This window comes from Sciurus carolinensis, chromosome 7 (assembly GCF_902686445.1).
Source record: "Sciurus carolinensis chromosome 7, mSciCar1.2, whole genome shotgun sequence".
NCBI classification, from domain to species: Eukaryota; Metazoa; Chordata; class Mammalia; order Rodentia; family Sciuridae; genus Sciurus; species Sciurus carolinensis.
The window spans coordinates 143989901-144008324 of NC_062219.1; the positions used below are offsets into that span (position 1 = coordinate 143989901).

The following is an 18424-nucleotide window of genomic DNA, read 5'->3' on the forward strand; positions in this document are numbered from 1 at the left end:
GATTAATTCAGAGAATTAATAGAGATTCAAAGAGCCAGATGTTCACACAGTAGGTTGGTGTTCTTGAAAGTAGGTGAACCGTCATTAAGAGCTCATGTCTTCTGAGAAGCCACTTTAAATCTTTATCGCTTCAGCACTTCACCTCTGAGTGTTCTTGCATTGCTCTTGTGAGACACCTCCATCTAACACTAACGGTCACCATCAGGGGCACTGCCGTCATCGTCATCAGCCTTGGTTCCTAAGGAAGCGCTGTCCTGTGCACAATGTCCCTTTCTGAACACCCGGGTCAGATTCGGGTTCAGGTCCCCCAATGTCCTAGGAGCCGTGGGCCAGTGAAGCAGCTGCCATCAGAGCCCCAGCTGCCCCGCTCCTCCTGTCCATGTGGTTGACTCCAGCCAGGCACAAGGCGCAGGGCCACCAACCTGCCTTCTTTCCAGTGGCTCAGAGACACTGTAGGACGACCTTCCTAGGCCAGTGGAAGGCCGCGGTTGGCGCTTTCCTTGGACCAGCGGCCTGAGAGCCAACTGAGCCGCCCACTGGGGGGCCCTTGCCCACCTCCTGCCACCTCACCTCATTTCCTCAGAGCCCCAGGGAGCAATGCCAGGATGCATGAGGGAGGACAGTCAGAGGACCAGCAGGCACAGGTCCTTTGGTTCCTGGTGATCAAAATCACACCCAACTCAGTGGTCCCTTGCCTGCATTTCTGCGGAGAAAGAAAAGGCACCCCTAGCTGCTTTCGCCCTACAGATAAAACCAAACCCCGCCATGTCATAAGGGAGCCCCGACTGTCTAGTGCTGAAAGAGCGTTCCCTGGGTCGCTGGTGCAGGGAAGCCCCAGGAGATGTTGGGCCCGGCCTCCTGCTGTCCCTCAGCCGTCTGCATCAACTCTGCGGCCAGCTGCCTGCCTTGGGCCCTGCATGGTGTGGGCATTGGAGCTGGCTCATGTCTAAGTGGGCATTTTTTCCAGGCAGCCTCTCCCCTCTCCACAGCACACAGAGTCCCCCTTTGAGACTGAGAACAGAGGACCTGAGCAAAGCAGCCTTGATGTGACCTACAGCCAAAAGTCTGGTGATCCTGCTCTGGACAACCTTGATTCTGAGCCTGTTTGTTTTCCTTGCTTTCCAAGCCATATCCACAGCTGGCCTCCTGGGCCTCTCAGTCTCCTCCTCTGGTAGCAAAGCATTCAGATGGAGAGCTAGCCCCTGTCCTCAGATGAATGAGCGGGGAATGTAATACGGGCGATTAAAACGTAAATCACTTAAACCTAATGCCGTCCGGTCTGCTCAGTAATCTACCGCACTTAGGGGTTCAACATCTTGAATTTAATAATACCCTTATTAAGGATTCATTTCACCAGAGGTATAATTACATCTTTACAGTGCTTTCCTGCTCCTTTGCCGCTCTGGTTGTTCAAAGGCTCTCCTAATTGATTATAATTATTTTAATGTGGCTATTTTGGAATAATTTTTATTCATTTCTTAAATACATTCTTGGGAAACAGTCTTTGGTCCTATGGGTGCCATTTTTCTTGAAATGAAGAGTGGTATTTATTTCCACATCTCTGGAGACGTAGGTGACCGACGTGAATCAGAGTCCCAGGGCTGCTCTGCCTGGGCCCTGGTTTATATGGTGACAGTGGCCTTCTTACTGTTTTCTCTGTCACCTGTTCCTTTATGATCCAATTCAACTTGGATCAGTGCCTCAGTGATATTCCTAAGAAACAGATCTGATTGCTTGCTGATCATGTCCCTTCTCCAAGAAATGGCTCCACTAATCAGAATGGACCCCCTTAACCAGATCCTACTGGTTTCTTTCTAACCCCCCGCCAATCACGAATCTTCCAGTATGCTCTGTACTTAGTGTCAGTATTTGTTTCTGCTCCGCTTTGGGGTAAGCTCCGTGAGTCTGTATTCTTACCTGTTTTATGTGCTGATGTCGCCTAGGTGTCTGTTACAAAGTGAGCACTCAGAACACATTCATGGAACGTAATATTGTCAACTTCCCATTCTCAAATTCTCATCCTCTTCCCTCAGCTGATGGGATCAAGCTCAGAGGCCTGGGAGACCTGTCAGAAGCTCCGGTGGCTGCTTCAGACCTCACCCACCAGCTCCCCAGCTCCCCACTTGACTTAATGCAGCTGACACGCTGATTCCCTGGGTCCCTGAAGCTCCTGGACCCCCTGGGTTTGTTTTTCCTGCCAGGATGCAATTCTCCCTCTTCCCCATATAGAGAGGAGACCCCCTTCCTCTTTCAAACCTAAGCAAACAGGACCCCCCCACACACACATTGGGCCTTCTCCAGCCCTAGGAGGCAGAATGAGTCGCTGTCTCCACTTTACTTTCATTGGGTTATTTTTCTTTTTCCATTTTCACCTTTTTGTTTGTTTGTTTGGTTATACATACATTTAGTACTCATTCCTACTGATCTTTCTGTTATTTACTTGTAGTTTTTTGAAAATATTTTTAGTTGTCAATGGACCTTTATTTTATTTATTTATTGACTTCTGTGTGGTGCCAAGGATCGAACCCAGGGCCTCACACATGCCAGGCAAGTGCTCTACCACTGAGCCACATCTCCAGCCCCTTATAGAGATTTTTTATTTGAAACAACAACTATGGGTGGATGCACGTGATGGTGAGCATACTCCTGCTCGTGCACAGGAAGGTCAGTCACACCCACTCCACCGTCTTCCCTCCTCCCATGCCTCCTCCCGAGTCCCCTCTGCTGGCTCACTGATCCTTCTTCCCTTGGGTTTTGCCTCCTTGCCCTGTTGAAGCTTGTGTGCTGTGAACCTCTGGGTCCCCTTCTGTTTGTCTTTCCCAGAAATGATCACAGCATCTGGTGCAGAAGGAAGCGGTCACTTAATCAGTGATGGAAAAGAGGAGCTATGGGCACATCACACCATATACCCACAGTCCCCATCTTACAATGGTGCCAGAGTGACATGCACTCACTAGAAACTATTTCTCAAATTTCAGACTCAGGTCTTTTCTGGGGCTAGTGAGATGTGATCAGATCCTCCCTGGAGATGCTGTGCAGCTGCAGCGATCCCAGCTCCCAGAGAGTCCCACTTGCCCCATGGGAAATGACCCATGCTCTACAGTGCACAGTGTTGAGGGGCCAGGATGCTCAGTAGGGTGGGTGTGGTCGGTGGTGCAGTTTCACCTTAGGGTGTTTTGCATCCACAGTGTGTTTATCAGGAAGTAACCCCATCCTGGGTCAAAGAACTTCTGGAGTCCAGGGATTCAGTGTCACCTCCTTGCACCATGTCCAAATCACCGCCACCCTCACCCCAAACCTGAGCCCCCTACCGTGTTCCCTGTCTCGGGATGAAGGGTGCTATTCTGCTGATGTGCATCCTGGAACTGGGAATGATCTGCTTCCTGTCCTGCAGGTCACTCTGTCCTAAGTCACATGGATGGACTTTGCTTCTGTCCCTCCTCCAAGTCCTTCTACTTCCTTTCAAACCCGCTGTCAAGAGCCTTTGTCAACTCGTCACCAACACAACTGCCACCACACGCTGCCTGGCTCGTGGTCACAGCTCCATATAGATTGGTAGGATGAAGGAATCTCCCAAGTTAAAAGTATTTTGTATAATAATAGGCAAACCTCAGGTCACAGATTGAGCTTTCAGGGACTGTATATATTGCATTACTCCAGATTTTTCTGAAGGACAGGATCTGAGGCCAGACATGGTGGTTTTTGAATTTGCCACAGCTTTAGATATAATTTTGCTTTCTGGAAAATTGGGTTCTTTCCACCCCCTTGATTTTTGCCAAGGAAATTATTTTCTCTGATTATTCTTGCCTTAGAAATTCAAGTCAGGGTATATTTAGCTCACTGAAATATGCAAATACTCATGAAAGAGTTGTTTTATTTTATGTTGTAAGAAGGGTTGGGGTGATAGTGACCTTTAAGGAAGGGTCTACAATATTTCCTTAAGAAATATCGAAAATCTTAAATATCATTGTGTTAGCTTTCTGTTCCTGTACCAAAATACCAGAGATAATCAACTTATGAATAGCAAAGGTTTCTTTTGGCTCAGAGTTTTGAAAGTTTCCATGACTGATTGGGCCTGTTGCTTTGGGCTTGTAGTGAGGCAGCACATTATGGTGGGAGTGCATGGTGGAGTAAACTCTTCACCTCAGGGGAGGAAAGCAAAAGGAACAGAGCAGGAGACCAGGGTCTCATCCTGCTCTTTAAGGTCACACCCCCAGTGACTTCGGACCTTTCATTAGGCCCCACCTCTTAAAGGGTCCACCCCCTCCCAGTAGTGCAAAGGGCTGTACACTAAGCCCTTTACTCATGGTTCCTTGAAGGACATTCTAGATCCAAACTACAGCACTCAGCAAGTGCTGTTATTGAGAACAGTCTTGATGTTCCCAAAGATACTCCCAGCTCTCAATTTCTTAGAAGTTTTTGAAAGCAAATCTCCAGCGGGGGGAAAAAAAGACCTAGAGGAAATAGTAAAATCTGGTGGAAGCATGAGTGATCCTAAAATCGGTCAGTTACCTGAAGATAGAGACACTTGCTGTGCAGGCCTCAGTGCTCCTCAGGGTCTTGGTAGAGTGGGTGGAGGGAAGTGGCGAGCCGTGGGTGGTGGAAACGGAGCATCCTTTTAATCGACCATTGAGAACATGGTCTCCCTCCTTTTTGTCTCACCAAGGTTGTAGTGTTCACATCTGCCAAGTCTTAGCTAAGAAATTGCCGACTCTCATTTGACTTTTGGGATGGTCTTTCCTCGCCTTCTGGGTGGGGTCTCTTACTTATCAAGAGAACGGCTGCCCCTCTCCTCCTCCACTTCCCCTCCCCTAAGTGAAGGCTGGGCAAACTTGGTTGGGGTAGCAGGTGCAGTGACACACACTTATAATCCCAGTTGCTTTGGAGGCTGAGACAGGTAGATCAAGGAGTCCCACTTAAAATAGGAGTCCACCGCCAGCCTGTGTAACAAAATGAGACCCTCCCTGTCTCGAATGAATGAATGAATGGATGGATGGATGGATGAATTGGCTTGAGCCAGTCTGAGTAACATAATGAGACCCCATCTCTTGTTTACTAAGGTATGAATGAATGGATGAATGAATGAATGAATGAATGAATGAATTGTTTTGGACCAGCCTGAGTAACATAATGAGACCCCATCTCTTATTTACTAATAATGAATGAATGAATGAATGGATGGATGAATGAATGAATTGGCTTGGGTCAACCTGAGTAACATAATGAGACCCCATCTCTTATTTACTAATAATGAATGAATGGATGAATGGATGAATGAATGAATTGGCTTGGGCCAACCTGAGTAACATAATGAGACCCCATCTCTTATTTACTAATAATGAATGAATGGATGGATGAATGAATGAATGAATTGGCTTGGGCCAACCTGAGTAACATAATGAGACCCCATCTCTTATTTACTAATAATGAATGAATGAATGGATGGATGAATGAATGAATTGGCTTGGGCCAACCTGAGTAACATAATGAGACCCCATCTCTTATTTACTAATAATGAATGAATGGATGGATGAATGAATGAATGAATTGGCTTGGGTCAACCTGAGTAACATAATGAGACCCCATCTCTTATTTACTAATAATGAATGAATGAATGGATGGATGGATGAATGGATGATGGGTGGATTTGGTTGGCATGTTCTGCATCTCTCGGGTTTGGCTCGCTGTCCCCAGCCGTTCGAACACAGTGATATGACTTCCATTCCAAAAGGCACATGGAGCCAGAGCCACGTGGTTCCTGTTATCTGTAACCATGGAAAATGCTGGCCATCTGTGAGGCTCCTGTTTTAACACTTTGTCTCCTCTCTGTGTTTCCATCTCTTCCTTGGGAAAACAAGCTGAGGAAGTGGAGAGGCTGGCGGCCATGCGTTCTGACTCCCTAGTCCCAGGCACCCACACCCCACCCATCCGGAGGAGAAGTAAGTTTGCCAACCTGGGCAGGATTTTCAAGCCTTGGAAGTGGAGGAAGAAGAAAAGCGAGAAGTTCAAACACACATCAGCAGGTAAGGTGATCGCTTCCTCCGTTTCCACTGGGTGTCCGCTGGATTCGAATCTGCTTCTTAATTGGTAGAATTTAATTACCAGAAGCTCAACCAAGAGAAAATTTAAGCCTTGGAATTGTTCTGGTCTTTGATCATCCTCGGGATGGTTGAGAATGGCTTTTCCAACCTGCGTCTTCTCAGATCTCAAAGGACTTTTTTTGTTATTGTCTTTTCAGTTAAAAATCATCATTTTATTTGATCTCTGAATAATCTGAACATTGATCTCCACCTTTTCTAGAATCAAACGCCTTCTGGCATTCTCCCACTGACAATCCATTTCTTATCATTCATTCTATTTTCGGGGTTCTAGTATAAGTCAGCACACAGTGGAAAATGAGTTATGTTTGCTGGTTGGCAGATGAGAGTAAGTTATTTCATGGAGGAAAAATCTTGAATAAGTGATTCCTGGACAAGGCAGGAGAACAAAGAATGGAAGGGAATCATCATGGAGTGATCAGGACCACTGTACAGTTCTCAGCATGGTGACCAGCATGGAAGTGTGGAGGGCCACACCCTGAGGGCTGGTCAGTCCCGGAGTCAGACTGCCCGGGTTCGAACCCCAGCTCTGACACCTGCTAGTGAGATCATTTGTACAATTTATTTAGCTCTGCATCTCCGTTTCTCATCTCTAAAACAAGGCTGAGAATGACTACTTACATGAGTTAATATTTGTGGAGATTTTATGTGGCACAGTAAGTGGGTAGTTTTAAATAAGTAACAGTGTTCAGAGGGGAAGCTATAGGAATAGAAAAGAAAGTTTTTATTTCACCGTCTTGGGTTTGAGATGAGATGGTAGAAAAGCTCCATAGAGTCTTTCTGGTTTGGGCTTTAGTCTGCTTGGGCTGGTGTAACAATATACCACTGGGCGACTTAAACAAGATAAATTTATTTCTCATGGTTCTCAAAGCCAGAAGTCCAAAATCAAGGTGCAGACAAGGTAGGCCTCATTCTCTTCTCCTCCTGTTGACTGGTAGGTGGCCGCCATCTTGCTCGGTAGTCACATGGCCTCATTTTGTATAGAGAGAGACACAGAGAGAGGATAATCTCTCTAGAGCTCCTCCTGATATCTGCATCAATTCCATCATGAGGGTTCCACCCTCTTGGCCTCATCTAACCTCATTACCTTTCCAAGGACCTACCTCCAAATACCATCACACTGGGGCTTACAGCTTCACCACATGAGCTTAGACCAGACACTAGGTAGTCTGAGGCACTATGCTTCAACTATGTGCCAGTCTGTCCCCAGGACTAGTTTAAGACCTTCATTTCTTTCAATCCCAATCGGCTATCTCTCCCGAGAATCATCACCCCCTGTTTCTAGGGTTTACTACCCCTTTGCCTGGTTCCCAAACTAACTTTGACACAGGAGATGACCTGTTCTTGCACCTGAACCTCAGTCCACAGATCTGAGAATCTTTATGCCAGTCACTTTGGGCAAAGAAAGAGAATAGCAGACATAGAAAAGTTGTAGGGAGTCTTGAAATCTTAAAAGTTCTCATGATAGACACCCCTACTTCCTGTTTTATGACTGTCTTTCTTAGATGAGAACCCAGACACCCTACTGGTATAATTGTTTTAGTCCCAAAATAAGAATGAACCTCTGATTTCACAAATCTCTTAAATCGTAGCCCCTCCGTGTGTTCTCCACCCTCTCTGTCCTTGTGCGGATTGCTTAAGGTATAATACAGGTTGTTTGTATCTTGAAAACCACTGAGTGATTTATAAGTGAGCGAAACTCCAAATGAGTGTCCTTCAGTAAGGGAGAGAGAAAAGGACCCGAGATTGTTGGATTATGGGTCCATGATGCTGTTGCACCAAAGGGATGAATTCTAGTTCCCGGCAGCACAAAAGAGTGATCGAAGTTTACAACAGCATATCTGTTTTATAAAGAACTAAAAAGAGTTCAGAGCTCCCCAGCCCAAAGAAATGACAAGCACTTAAGGAGAAAGAAATGGGAATGACCCTGATTTGATCATGACACATTGTATGCACGTGTTGAATTATCACACACGGCCCCACCAATATCTATAATTACGATGTGGCCTTTAAAAACGAAAAGTAAAAGAAGAGGAAATCGAATTGAAATAGACTCTGCAGGCATCATCAGGCACAAGTCACAGGAATGGGGAAGAAAATGGGAGCGTTCTGTAAGCACTGAGAAAAATAGCAACGCAGATCCCACGACATCCCCCTCCGACTTTGCTATGCAGCATTGTTTGTAATAATATAAACACACATTTCAATCACTGCCATTTGTCAGCGTGAATCCCAGAATGATGGTGTGGGAGCTGCATTTCCTCCCGGCAGGCCGACGCCTTTGTTTAATGCCTTTGGTGAGGACGTAAGGAAAGCCCCAGTCCTTCTCCAGTCCTTCTCCCGCCATCGATGACGCTGACTTCTTCCAGACATTGGAAAACTTGTCCCTGTGACGCAGGCAAATACAATGGTGTCAAATGACTCACAGATCATTAAAAATCTGAAAGCTTTTCATGGAAAGCGGTTTGGGGAGTAAGAATCACAACACGTGACAGTTGCTGAATCATTCTTATCGTGAACTGTTTTCAGCAAGTTTCTGTAATCCCCACAGCCAAACCCATTAATTTGTCAGCTGGACGTGATATTTTTATGTAGTTTTGGATTTTTTTAAGAAAAACATGTACTCCCAAATTAGAGAAGGTAGAGGATACATTATAGAATATCTTTATATCATGATTGATGGATGAGTATATCATATACCTGCAGCTATTCTAGTTAAAACAACAACAACAAAAAAAAATCAGAGCATCTTTCTTCTTAGCTACATCCCAAAATATTGTTTATTATTTTTTGCAAAGGAGGTACTTTCTGGACTTGTTTGTATCCCAGATGAAAAATTTGACAATATAAGATTGTTCAACATCATATTTTGTTTAGAGGTTCTAATAATAATTGAAAGCACAAACTTTCCTACGTGTGGATAAGAGTCCTACACTAAATAAATATACAAGAGGATTGTTTTTTTTTTGTGGGACTCTTATTGGTTGGTCAGTGTTAGGTGGTCTGCCTAGATTTGCAGTTGGGTGGTAGTAATAAGAAATCACTCGGTGAGCCTGGCGGACGAGGGTAATGCAGACCTCTTCAGGACCACTGAAGCATGGGGGCCTTTCCATGAGGTCCTGCAGCTGGGAAGGGAGTTGGGACTCAATTCTGAACTCTGAGACCTGAGCAAGTGGGGATCTACAGCCAAGGAGTGGAGTGAGGGTCCATAGGTGGAAAATCACTACGAGGAAGCATCAGCATAAGGGGATTCCGGATAAACTAGCCTAACCAGAATTTTGCTGAAAACAGGTCAGGATAACCAGACACCATCTGGGGATGGTAGCAGATGAGGAATCTGATTAGATAATCAAAGATGATCAGAGGGTGGGATTCTGGCGAACATGACTTATCAGGCTCCATGCTAAACTTGGACACTGAAGAGAGGATCACAGAAGTTCAAAGTCCGGCCAAGCGGAAAAGGAGTTCAGAGGAACCTGAGCAAAGTTTGGCTAATGAGAACGTCTTCGTTATCATATGTAATATTGTGTCATAGGGTCAATAAGGATCACAATTTTAAATACAAAGAATTAGTCCACATGTTGGGTTTAGGTTATGTATTTATATTTTAAATTATATACCTTTTTAATACAAAAAAGCTACTGTCACACTGATTTTCACATTGGCCACAATGAACTGCAACCTAGTTTCTCTGTGGACCTGAGTTCTGGGGGCACATGAGTCTGTGCAGCCTGCGCCTCAGAGGTTCACCCAGAAACATCACTTCTCATCAGAGAGCAATCAGAAAACCGCATCAGGAAAGTAGGTCTGGCATCAGTGGTTTGGGGAACCTTTCGAAGACCGATCTCCGCCTCTCACGCTGACCGTACGTCCTGCACATTCTGGGCTGCGGGTTCCAGTCCTTAAAGAGCCTTGAGCATTGGGACCGAGAGGCCGGGTCCCCCAGGGTGGGCAGCAGGGTCAGAAGCTGGCTGTCTGGGGACAGGAGGGGGCGCACAGCCATAGATGGACCTGACACAACGGATCCTTGGGGAGCAGGTCCTGCTTGCTCCTCCACCTGCTCTCACCCCGGCGGGGCCTGCAGAGCGATCAGCCAGACGCGCCCGTTCCTTGGGGCGTGTCTACACCAGGGAACGGAGACGGACGAGCATCTCCTCTGAAATACAGCGGGCAGCGTCTTCCCACGCCGTTGGCTCTGGCAGTCTTTTCCACATTCCGGGAAAATGAAGACTGTATTGATAGAAAAGTGGGACTGGCAGGAATAAACAGCAAGGGTACCTCTGGTTTTTACTTTTTTCCTCTTGATAGAAAATCAGAAATTGGGCCTGGAAACCTATGGACTAACTTCCTGTATGCTTCCAGGATTTTCTGCATACCCAGGACCTTGAGGGGGAAAACTTACTGAGGTCTACCCTGTGGCCCTGGGAATGTGACTGAGGGCCAGACCAGACCTTGTGGCATGCACAGTGTAGAGGGACAGGCAGAAGTCAAGTGAGGTTGTGCCTATGGTCAGAGCAGTGAAGGAAGGGTGCTTATAGCCCAGTGGGAGGGGAACTTGACTTGGACTGAGAGTCGGAAGGATTTTATTAAGAAAGAAAGGTTTGAACTGGAATCTGAGGGAAAATGAGCACTCCAGGTACAAGAAACAGCATGTGCCAAGGCCCTGTGGTAGTAAAAACAGGGATGACTAGTAAGAAAGACCAGTGTCTTCAGAGTGGAGAGCTCAGAGTGTGGTGTGTGCTGACCCTAGAAGCTAACCAAAGGTGGGGTCCTCAGTGTGCCTGCATCATGTAGAACAAATGAGACCAGAGAGTGAGTGACTGAGGTCACACCAGAGAGGAGGCCATTATGCAAGGGGAGTAGCTTGAACTAATGTCGGTGGAGGAAAGGGTTGGGTTTAGGAGATGTTCTAAGAAATAAATGAGTCAGACACAGGAAGGAGAAAGAGAAGTAGTGCCACCTTTGGAATGGAATTTTCCATCTTGGCATTTGGGTGTGATGTTATTTAGTGTGAGGGAAGAATCCCGTTTGTGATAATATGGGTGAACCTACTAAACAGCATCACGCTAACAGACACAGCCAGTCACAGAAGGGCAGGTACTGTAGGAGGCCACTCAGGTGAGGTTTCTAAGTAGTCAGACTTCCAGAAGCAGAGGAGGGAAGTGGTTGCCCTAGGAGGGGAACAGGAAGGGCTGCCCAATGGGTATACAAGTTCAGTTACACAAGAGGAATACATTCCAGGTATCTGCTGTATTGTGGTGCCCGTAGCTAACAGTGCAGGGTTGTACGCTTAGAATTTAAGATGGTAGATCTCCGGTTAAATATTCCTCTCTCACACACACACACACAGCCCTCGAAGGGACACAAGGAAACTTTGCTGAAGATAAATGTTCATCACCTTGATGGACACGTATCACCGGGTGTATATGAATATATGCATGCATCTGTCCAGACCCATCAACTAATATATTGAACATGCAGTTTGGGTTTTGTATACCTCAAAAAAATTTCTTTTAAGGAAGGATCAAGTTTTGCACCTAGTGTGGGTTTAAGGTATGTGGAGGTGGCCCTACCTGAATCTGCTCCCTCTCTCATACCTGCTGGTGGTTGCTGGCGATGCTTGGCATTCTTTGACTTGTAGATGCCCAGATCCAATCTCTGCCTGCACCTACACGTAGCTTTCCCTCTGTGTCTTTTTCTCCTATTTCCTTTCTCTTATAAGGATACCAGATACTCAATTTAGGACCCAGTCTGTATTCAGGTAATCTCCTTCAGCGATCCCTAACTTTATTTATATCTGCAAAGACCTTTTTGCTAAATAAGGTCACATTCATGGGCACCAGGGGTTAGAACTGGGACTTGTCTTTTGGGAGGACAGGGTTCAACCTGCTTTGGTATCAAACTTTAAATTGGTTAAGACAGGAGAGCTCCAGTGGGTTGAAAGGCATTAGAAAAATCAATACACGTTAAGTTTCAGAGAGGTCAGAGAATTTTAACCAGTCAGTGGGAGCTGTCTCAGAGGCACCCTGGAAAGGGAAGGAGCTGCGTTCTCGAATTAGCGATTCTCAGGCGGTGCAGACTGAAGCCACGGAAGGGCACCTGGGATGGAGGAGGAAGCCAGGAGACAGGCTCGTCTTCTACGAGTCGTGGTCAATGACCTGCCCACGAGTAGACAGATACTCAGATATTTTACTTATAAATGTTTGTGCTGACTTAATTTGCTGTTTTTAATTACATGGAAAGGAACTTTGCTCTTTGGTATTAATAGTCACTTAATGGTTGAATTGATGGTTTCTTGGAACGATTCTCTGTGCTTTCTTTTTCCAAGTTGAGATGTTTTAGTCCGCCATACTTTTAAGCTCCTGAAGTACTGCAGTTGAATGGATTGATAGGAAATCAAAGATCGCTTTTTAATCTTTTGCTCCAGCAATTAGCCCACCTACCTAGTGTGGGCAATAGTATAACAAGACAGCACTTCCGGGAAGGAGACACTGTTAGCCTGTTCCCCTCCCCCATGGAGTCTGTCTTGCTGTTCCACCACCACCCAACTGACAGCAGTAATGAAGAGCTGGGCCTTAAATTTTGGAAACTCCAGTGGTACTTGTGGCGAGGTCCAGAGACAGCCTCTTGCCTTGGCCTGGTGTTTCTTGTGCAGCACAGCACTGACGTGACCGAGTTTGTGGAGAGGGGTCTTAGAGCTTGGTGTCCCCCGTGCCTGGTAGTCATTCTGCCATGGGGTCTGCTGATCCTGAAATCCTGCAGGGGAACAAGTGAACCCTTCACTCTGGCCTGTTAGCCTAGTACTTCTCCCAACTCCCTGGCTGCCCCTTTCCCTCAGGGATAGATCCTGCTTCCTTTATTTCTTCTAGCCAATCACCCAAGATTGCTGTTGACCTTGGCCATCACCAAGTCCCAGGAATTCCGTCCCAGAAAGCCCCTGAATCTAGCATTGTTCCTCTCTAAGTAAAACTCCTTGAATAAAGAAGACAGTCTAGGTTGGATTCTGCTTTTGGGCCTCGTAAGATAGGCTTCTGGGCTCTTCAGGAAGAGTCCGTCCCTGATTCTTGGTACGCTTGGCCCCTATGATAACCCAGATCACAGTTTTTCCACTGTAAGTTCCTAACACCCTGTGTGATTGGAGGAATGCGTTTGCAATTTTGGGGCCAGAGAAACCCTAGGATTGCATCAGAGCTAATCTTGACCTCTTTTTGGAGTGTGGGATTGAAGATGGCTCTTAGTGAACCGAAGCATTACCTCTTCTCCAGCCTGAGTCCAGCTGAATGAAAGTCTGCCTTGAAAGCTCTGTGGAGCGTCCCTGGCACAGCTGTGACTGGAAGTGTATGTTCTTCCAGCTCAAGGAAGAAGGAAACTGGTAGACTGGAAAAGGTAATGAGGATGAACAAGCGTTTGTGCTCTTGAAAGAGAGTGAGCTACAGGTCTTGGTATCCTAAACTTAGGTTCCCTGGATGCCCCCATCTTTCTTGATGCTACATACTTGTTCAGAGCCTCGGTTTTAGACTTCTGTCAATCACAGGAAGTTCACAAAGGAGAGCAGCTTAGTGTAGTGCAGGTATTGATGCCAGACACTGCCGTGACCCATCAAATTACAACACTGGGGAGGGGCATGGCCCCCACCTGCCCACGGTTATGGTATTAAAGGAAAACCAGATTATTGGGCCAAGAGTTACAATGAAGAATCGATGATATGATCAGAGAGGCACAGGGCCTCTGAGAACACACAGGAGAGCAGCCCCGTGGACTTACGAGTTGCCAGGAAGGTTTTCTAGAGACACAGGTGTTGAACCATGGGATGGAGCCACCAGCAGGAGGATGTCTTCTCTCCTCGGGGACAGAACAGAATGTCGTGGAGCCTGGAGGAGAGAGAAACTGGCAACCTAGGTCCTAGAAAGAGCTGCTGAGGCAGGAGCAAGGAGTAGAGAGAGAGGAAATGGAGAGGTGGGCAGGCGTCTGCTCCTGAAATATCTTCCTGGGCGAGCCGAGGAGTCTGGGCGCCATCCTCACACAGCAGGAAACTCTCAGAGGAGCACATTTTAGAAATACTCTGTAAACGTGGGAGAAGCTTGGAGTGGCACCAAATGTTGATTTCAAGTCTGTAACGTGACATCTCCATGTTTGTGTCTGTGATGAGAGCAATTTACTTGTGATAGAATTAAGACACCTCATTAACGTCACATCAGGTGGAACGTTCCGTGTTCCTATTGATTCTAGTAGCAAAGAAGCTGGGTAGCAGGTGGCTGATCACAAGGTGGGGAGTCAGGAAGACAGCCTAGACTCAGAGTGACATCACGAACTGAAGACTGCGGACAGACTGAGAGATACTTGGGAGACTCGTGAGCAAGACCCGATCACACACTTGGGCTGGAAGAGGAGGGAAGAGGACAGAGCTGTCCTTGGATTTCCCACTGAGCAGTGGGATGGAGGGAGGTCCTGTTCCCTAGGTCAGGAACACAGGAGTGGAGCAGGTTTTAGGGGAAATGAGCCACTGCTCTGGGGGAGTGTGGGCTTCCACGTGTTTTGAAGACATCATAGGGAGCAGACACTGAGGAGAGAGAAGGAGCAGAAGAGCTGAGGCTGGAGATGCAGCGTGGGCCTCACGGGCACCTGAAGAGCAGTCGAAACCGGGATTGGAACTCCACAGAGGAATCACTGAGCCCAGTCAGAGCAGGAGGGAGCCCAGAAAGGAGGTCCACTCTGGGAGGGACCGAGAAGTGTCCAGAGCATTTGGTGACAACTGGTCACCCGTGTGTCTTTGGGGTCGAGGGTCCATATGGCTGGGATTGAGGTAGCATAAGGGCTGAGGAGTCAGAGCAAGGAGAAGAAGCAGACTTCGCTTAAGAAGCTTGGCTGAGAGGAAGGAGACAAAATACAGTCGTCTCCCGAAGAGGATGTGAGCTTGAAGAAAGTGTGTTTCTGTTTTGTTTTCTTTTGTTTTGTTGAAGATTGATTGGATTGTCAAGTTACGAAATTTGTCTTCACATGGCTTTGATGTCCCAAGGGAAACGGAAACATCAGCAGAGCGACTGGGAAGCCAAAGAAATGTATTTCCACACATTTGTCAGAAATGACAATTCTCACAGCTAGAAAAAAACAAACATGCAAATAACCAGTATTATTTAGCATATGATTTTAATAAAAAGTCATCACACCAAATTAACTAGCTTTCAGCATCTGGCTGGATCACACATTCTCTTTTGGCAGTTGTTTGGAGTACTCCATCTGGATTCAATCCCTAGCACCAAACACTAAATAAAAATGTAAAAGTAAAAATGAGTAAAACAAGGTCAAGTATGGGCAGACCAAGAATATCTTTACTTGTATGTCCATTTTGACCCACAAAGGGATGTCTAGGGAATAGAAGACAGAGTAGACTTCCTAGTCCTATTGTTAAAATTAAAAAAAAAAAAATCTGTAATACCGGTAGTCTAAAGACTATGGAAATCAGTACCCTTTAGTATGAGGTTGTTGAAGATGTAATTGTTTCCTTCCAAAGTAAACTTTGTCCAGCACTCTTTGCTTTTTTTTTGTGGTGCTAGGGATTGAACCCAGGGCCTTGTGATTATGAGGCAAGCACTCTACCAACTGAGCTATATCCCTAGCCCCTACTCTTTGCTTTTAAGTGGTTTTAGTCAACTTTTCATCACTGTAACCAAAATACCCACCAAGCACAACTTAGAAGGGGAGAAGTTTATTTGGGGCTCCTGGTTTCGGAGGTCTCAGCCTGTGGTTGGCCAACTCCATTGCTCTGGGCCTGAGGTGAGGCAGCACTCAAAGTGAAAGGACTCAGTGGGGAAAAGCTACTCAGCTCATGACAGCCATGAAGCAGAGGGGAAGGGCCCCAGGGCAGATGCACCCCTCCAGGGTACATCCCCAGTGACCCGCCTCCTCCAGGCGTGCCCCCTCTGCCTACAGTCACCACCCGTCAGTCCATTCAAACGGGGATGGACTGATTATTACAGCTCCCACAATCTAATCACGCTACCTCCAGATCCTCTTGCAATAAGACAGGGGCTTTGGGGGGACCTCTCATATCCAAACCATAAAACGATAAAATGGCTCTTTCCTTTACCTCCCGGCATGGACCAGGGCATGTGGTAGAGAGCAGGTGCCCAGCAAGTACAGATGGAATCGAGTTGGTCACGTGGCCAGGCAACTATCTTTTTAGACATTAACCAAAATCTGAAAGAGGAGAGAAGATTGTTACTGCAGTGTAAGATGAAGATCCTAGCCTTTGAAGAAGTTGCCATCACTCATGATTATGTCTCTGTTTATCAGAGTTACACACAGGTTAGGCTACATTGTGACACAGGCTGAAGCTCAGCTTATCGGACAGGATGGTCATTTGGGTTATTTATTGCCGTGTAACAAAGTATTACAGAAATTTAGTGGCTTAACACAACAACCGTTGTATTATTTGTTATGTCCTAGGGATTGATCGGGCTCAAGAGGTGCTTCTTCCCCTGGTCTCTTTTGGGGTCTCTCATACATTTGGAAGCAGATGAGCTTGGTGGTATCTGCAGACTCACTAGGGGTGCAGGGAAAGCTGGGCCTCTCCATGTATTCCCAGGGCATTTCTATATAGTCTCTTCCTGGGGTCTCTCCAGGCAACCCAGGGCCCTCAAGAGTGCAAAATTGGAAGCTGCCAGGCCTTTTTAAGGCAGGTCCAGAATTGACCCAGAACAGCATTCACAGTATTCTCATGGTGAAAGCCGTTCACGGCACCAGCCCACACTCGTTAGTGGAGGGGACTGTGAGGCCATCCTGGAAGCCAGCTACCACTGTTGTTCAAGGTGTACAAATTACAGCTGCTGCTTGTTCCCTTCTTCTCAGGCAGAATGCACCTCCACAGCTTTACCTGGACAGTAGCATAACACCTTTACCATGTGACGTGGAGTGCACATGACCCTCTCTATGCCTTGTGGACGTTAATCTCACAAGGGACCTCAGGTATCAGAAGCCCCCTTCAGAAGGTAACGAAACTGAGTCTTGAAGAGGCTGGATGATTTGCCAGCTATAGCTTGCAGAGCTAGGATTTGAACTTGGCTTACAGTCTTGCAAACGAGATTGCATGGGAACTCGTGGTTGAGATGGTTCAAACCAGGCTGTCTGTCCTCTCTGTGCCTCAGCTCTCTAGCCTTTAAAATACGGGTAAGTAGGGTGCCTTACAAAGTTGTGAGAACTTAAAAAGAAGTCATAGAACACTCAGAATAGGACATGCATAGAATAAGTTTTATTTACAGTTATTTTTTGTTTTAGACATGCATTTTAAAAAAACACAACATTGAAGAATAAGAAAAGACTTCTTTTGTTGTATATTCAGTCTGTGGCTGGTGTGTTTAAAGATGATGATGTTCCTCTGTGTGTTGGGGCCTGGGCGTAAAAGTCTGCCGAATTCCACAGAGCTGGGACTTCACCCTCGTTCTCTTAGTTTCCAACAAGTTAGTTCACTGAAGTATTTCCTTTTTTCTCTGAATATACAATGAAGTGAACAAGCCTTGCAGGAAGTACTCCACCCCACTTCTACTTCATCACACGCACAAATGCACATCCTAGAGGAAGCCAAGGTCCTGGAGGGGAACTTAGCCACAGCCTCCTTCTGAAACTCTACAGCGGGTCAGGAGGCTCAAATACAGAAGGTGCATGAGCAGAGGGACCACAGACTCTAGTTTCCAAACCTGGACGTTTCCGAGAGTAAAATGGACCAGGACAGTGAATATAAACCAGACCTGTGCCAGGCCAGGCTGGGAGTGTCTAAAGTCAGGGAACTGAGGTCAGCTCTGATTTACAAACAAAAGAAGAGCCCATTGTTCCCACGAGAAAATAGAAGGGGCGGGGAACCTCATGCAAAAGGATTTTGGAAGGGCCCTCTGCGGGCCATTTTGGTTCAATGATCTAATGAAGTCCTCAAATCCCTTGGCTTCTTTAGGGAATTAAACTGCTGCATTTCCAGCCCCAGGGTGTTTCTGCCTCCTCCTGGCACCTCTTCTGCTGTAGGTGGTGTCTGGAGATTCTGTCCCCGTCTGGGTTCCTCCACTAGCAGCTTCTGCTCTTCCTCCGGCATGTCTCTTGCTCTCCAAAGCTCTGGACTGCATCTGGCCTCAGCCTCCACCCCAGCACCTGGACCTCTGCCCCTCCTTCATGCCTCTCCCAGACCCTCCAGGCACGCACGGCACGCATGACTGCCGCCTCTCCCCGGACCAGACGGGGGAGTCACCTCTGACCCTCCTTGAGGACTTGTCCACTATGTGGACAAAGCACGCACTAGCTGTGGTGTGGCCCTCACTGCCTCAGCCGCCCTGTGAGTCAGG

The 18424-nt window shown here is 46.8% G+C and overlaps 1 protein-coding gene across 7 annotated transcripts in view; it reads left to right on the forward strand.

The window, feature by feature from the left end:
- Nucleotides 1-18424, forward strand: part of Phactr1 (phosphatase and actin regulator 1) — a 501682-nt gene that overhangs the window by 295839 nt on the left and 187419 nt on the right. For all 7 annotated transcript variants that reach the window (XM_047557907.1, XM_047557912.1, XM_047557911.1 and 4 more), the window contains one exon: nt 5859-6023. In XM_047557907.1, the coding sequence (XP_047413863.1) occupies nt 5859-6023 (165 nt within the window). The remainder of the gene's footprint in view (nt 1-5858; nt 6024-18424) is intronic.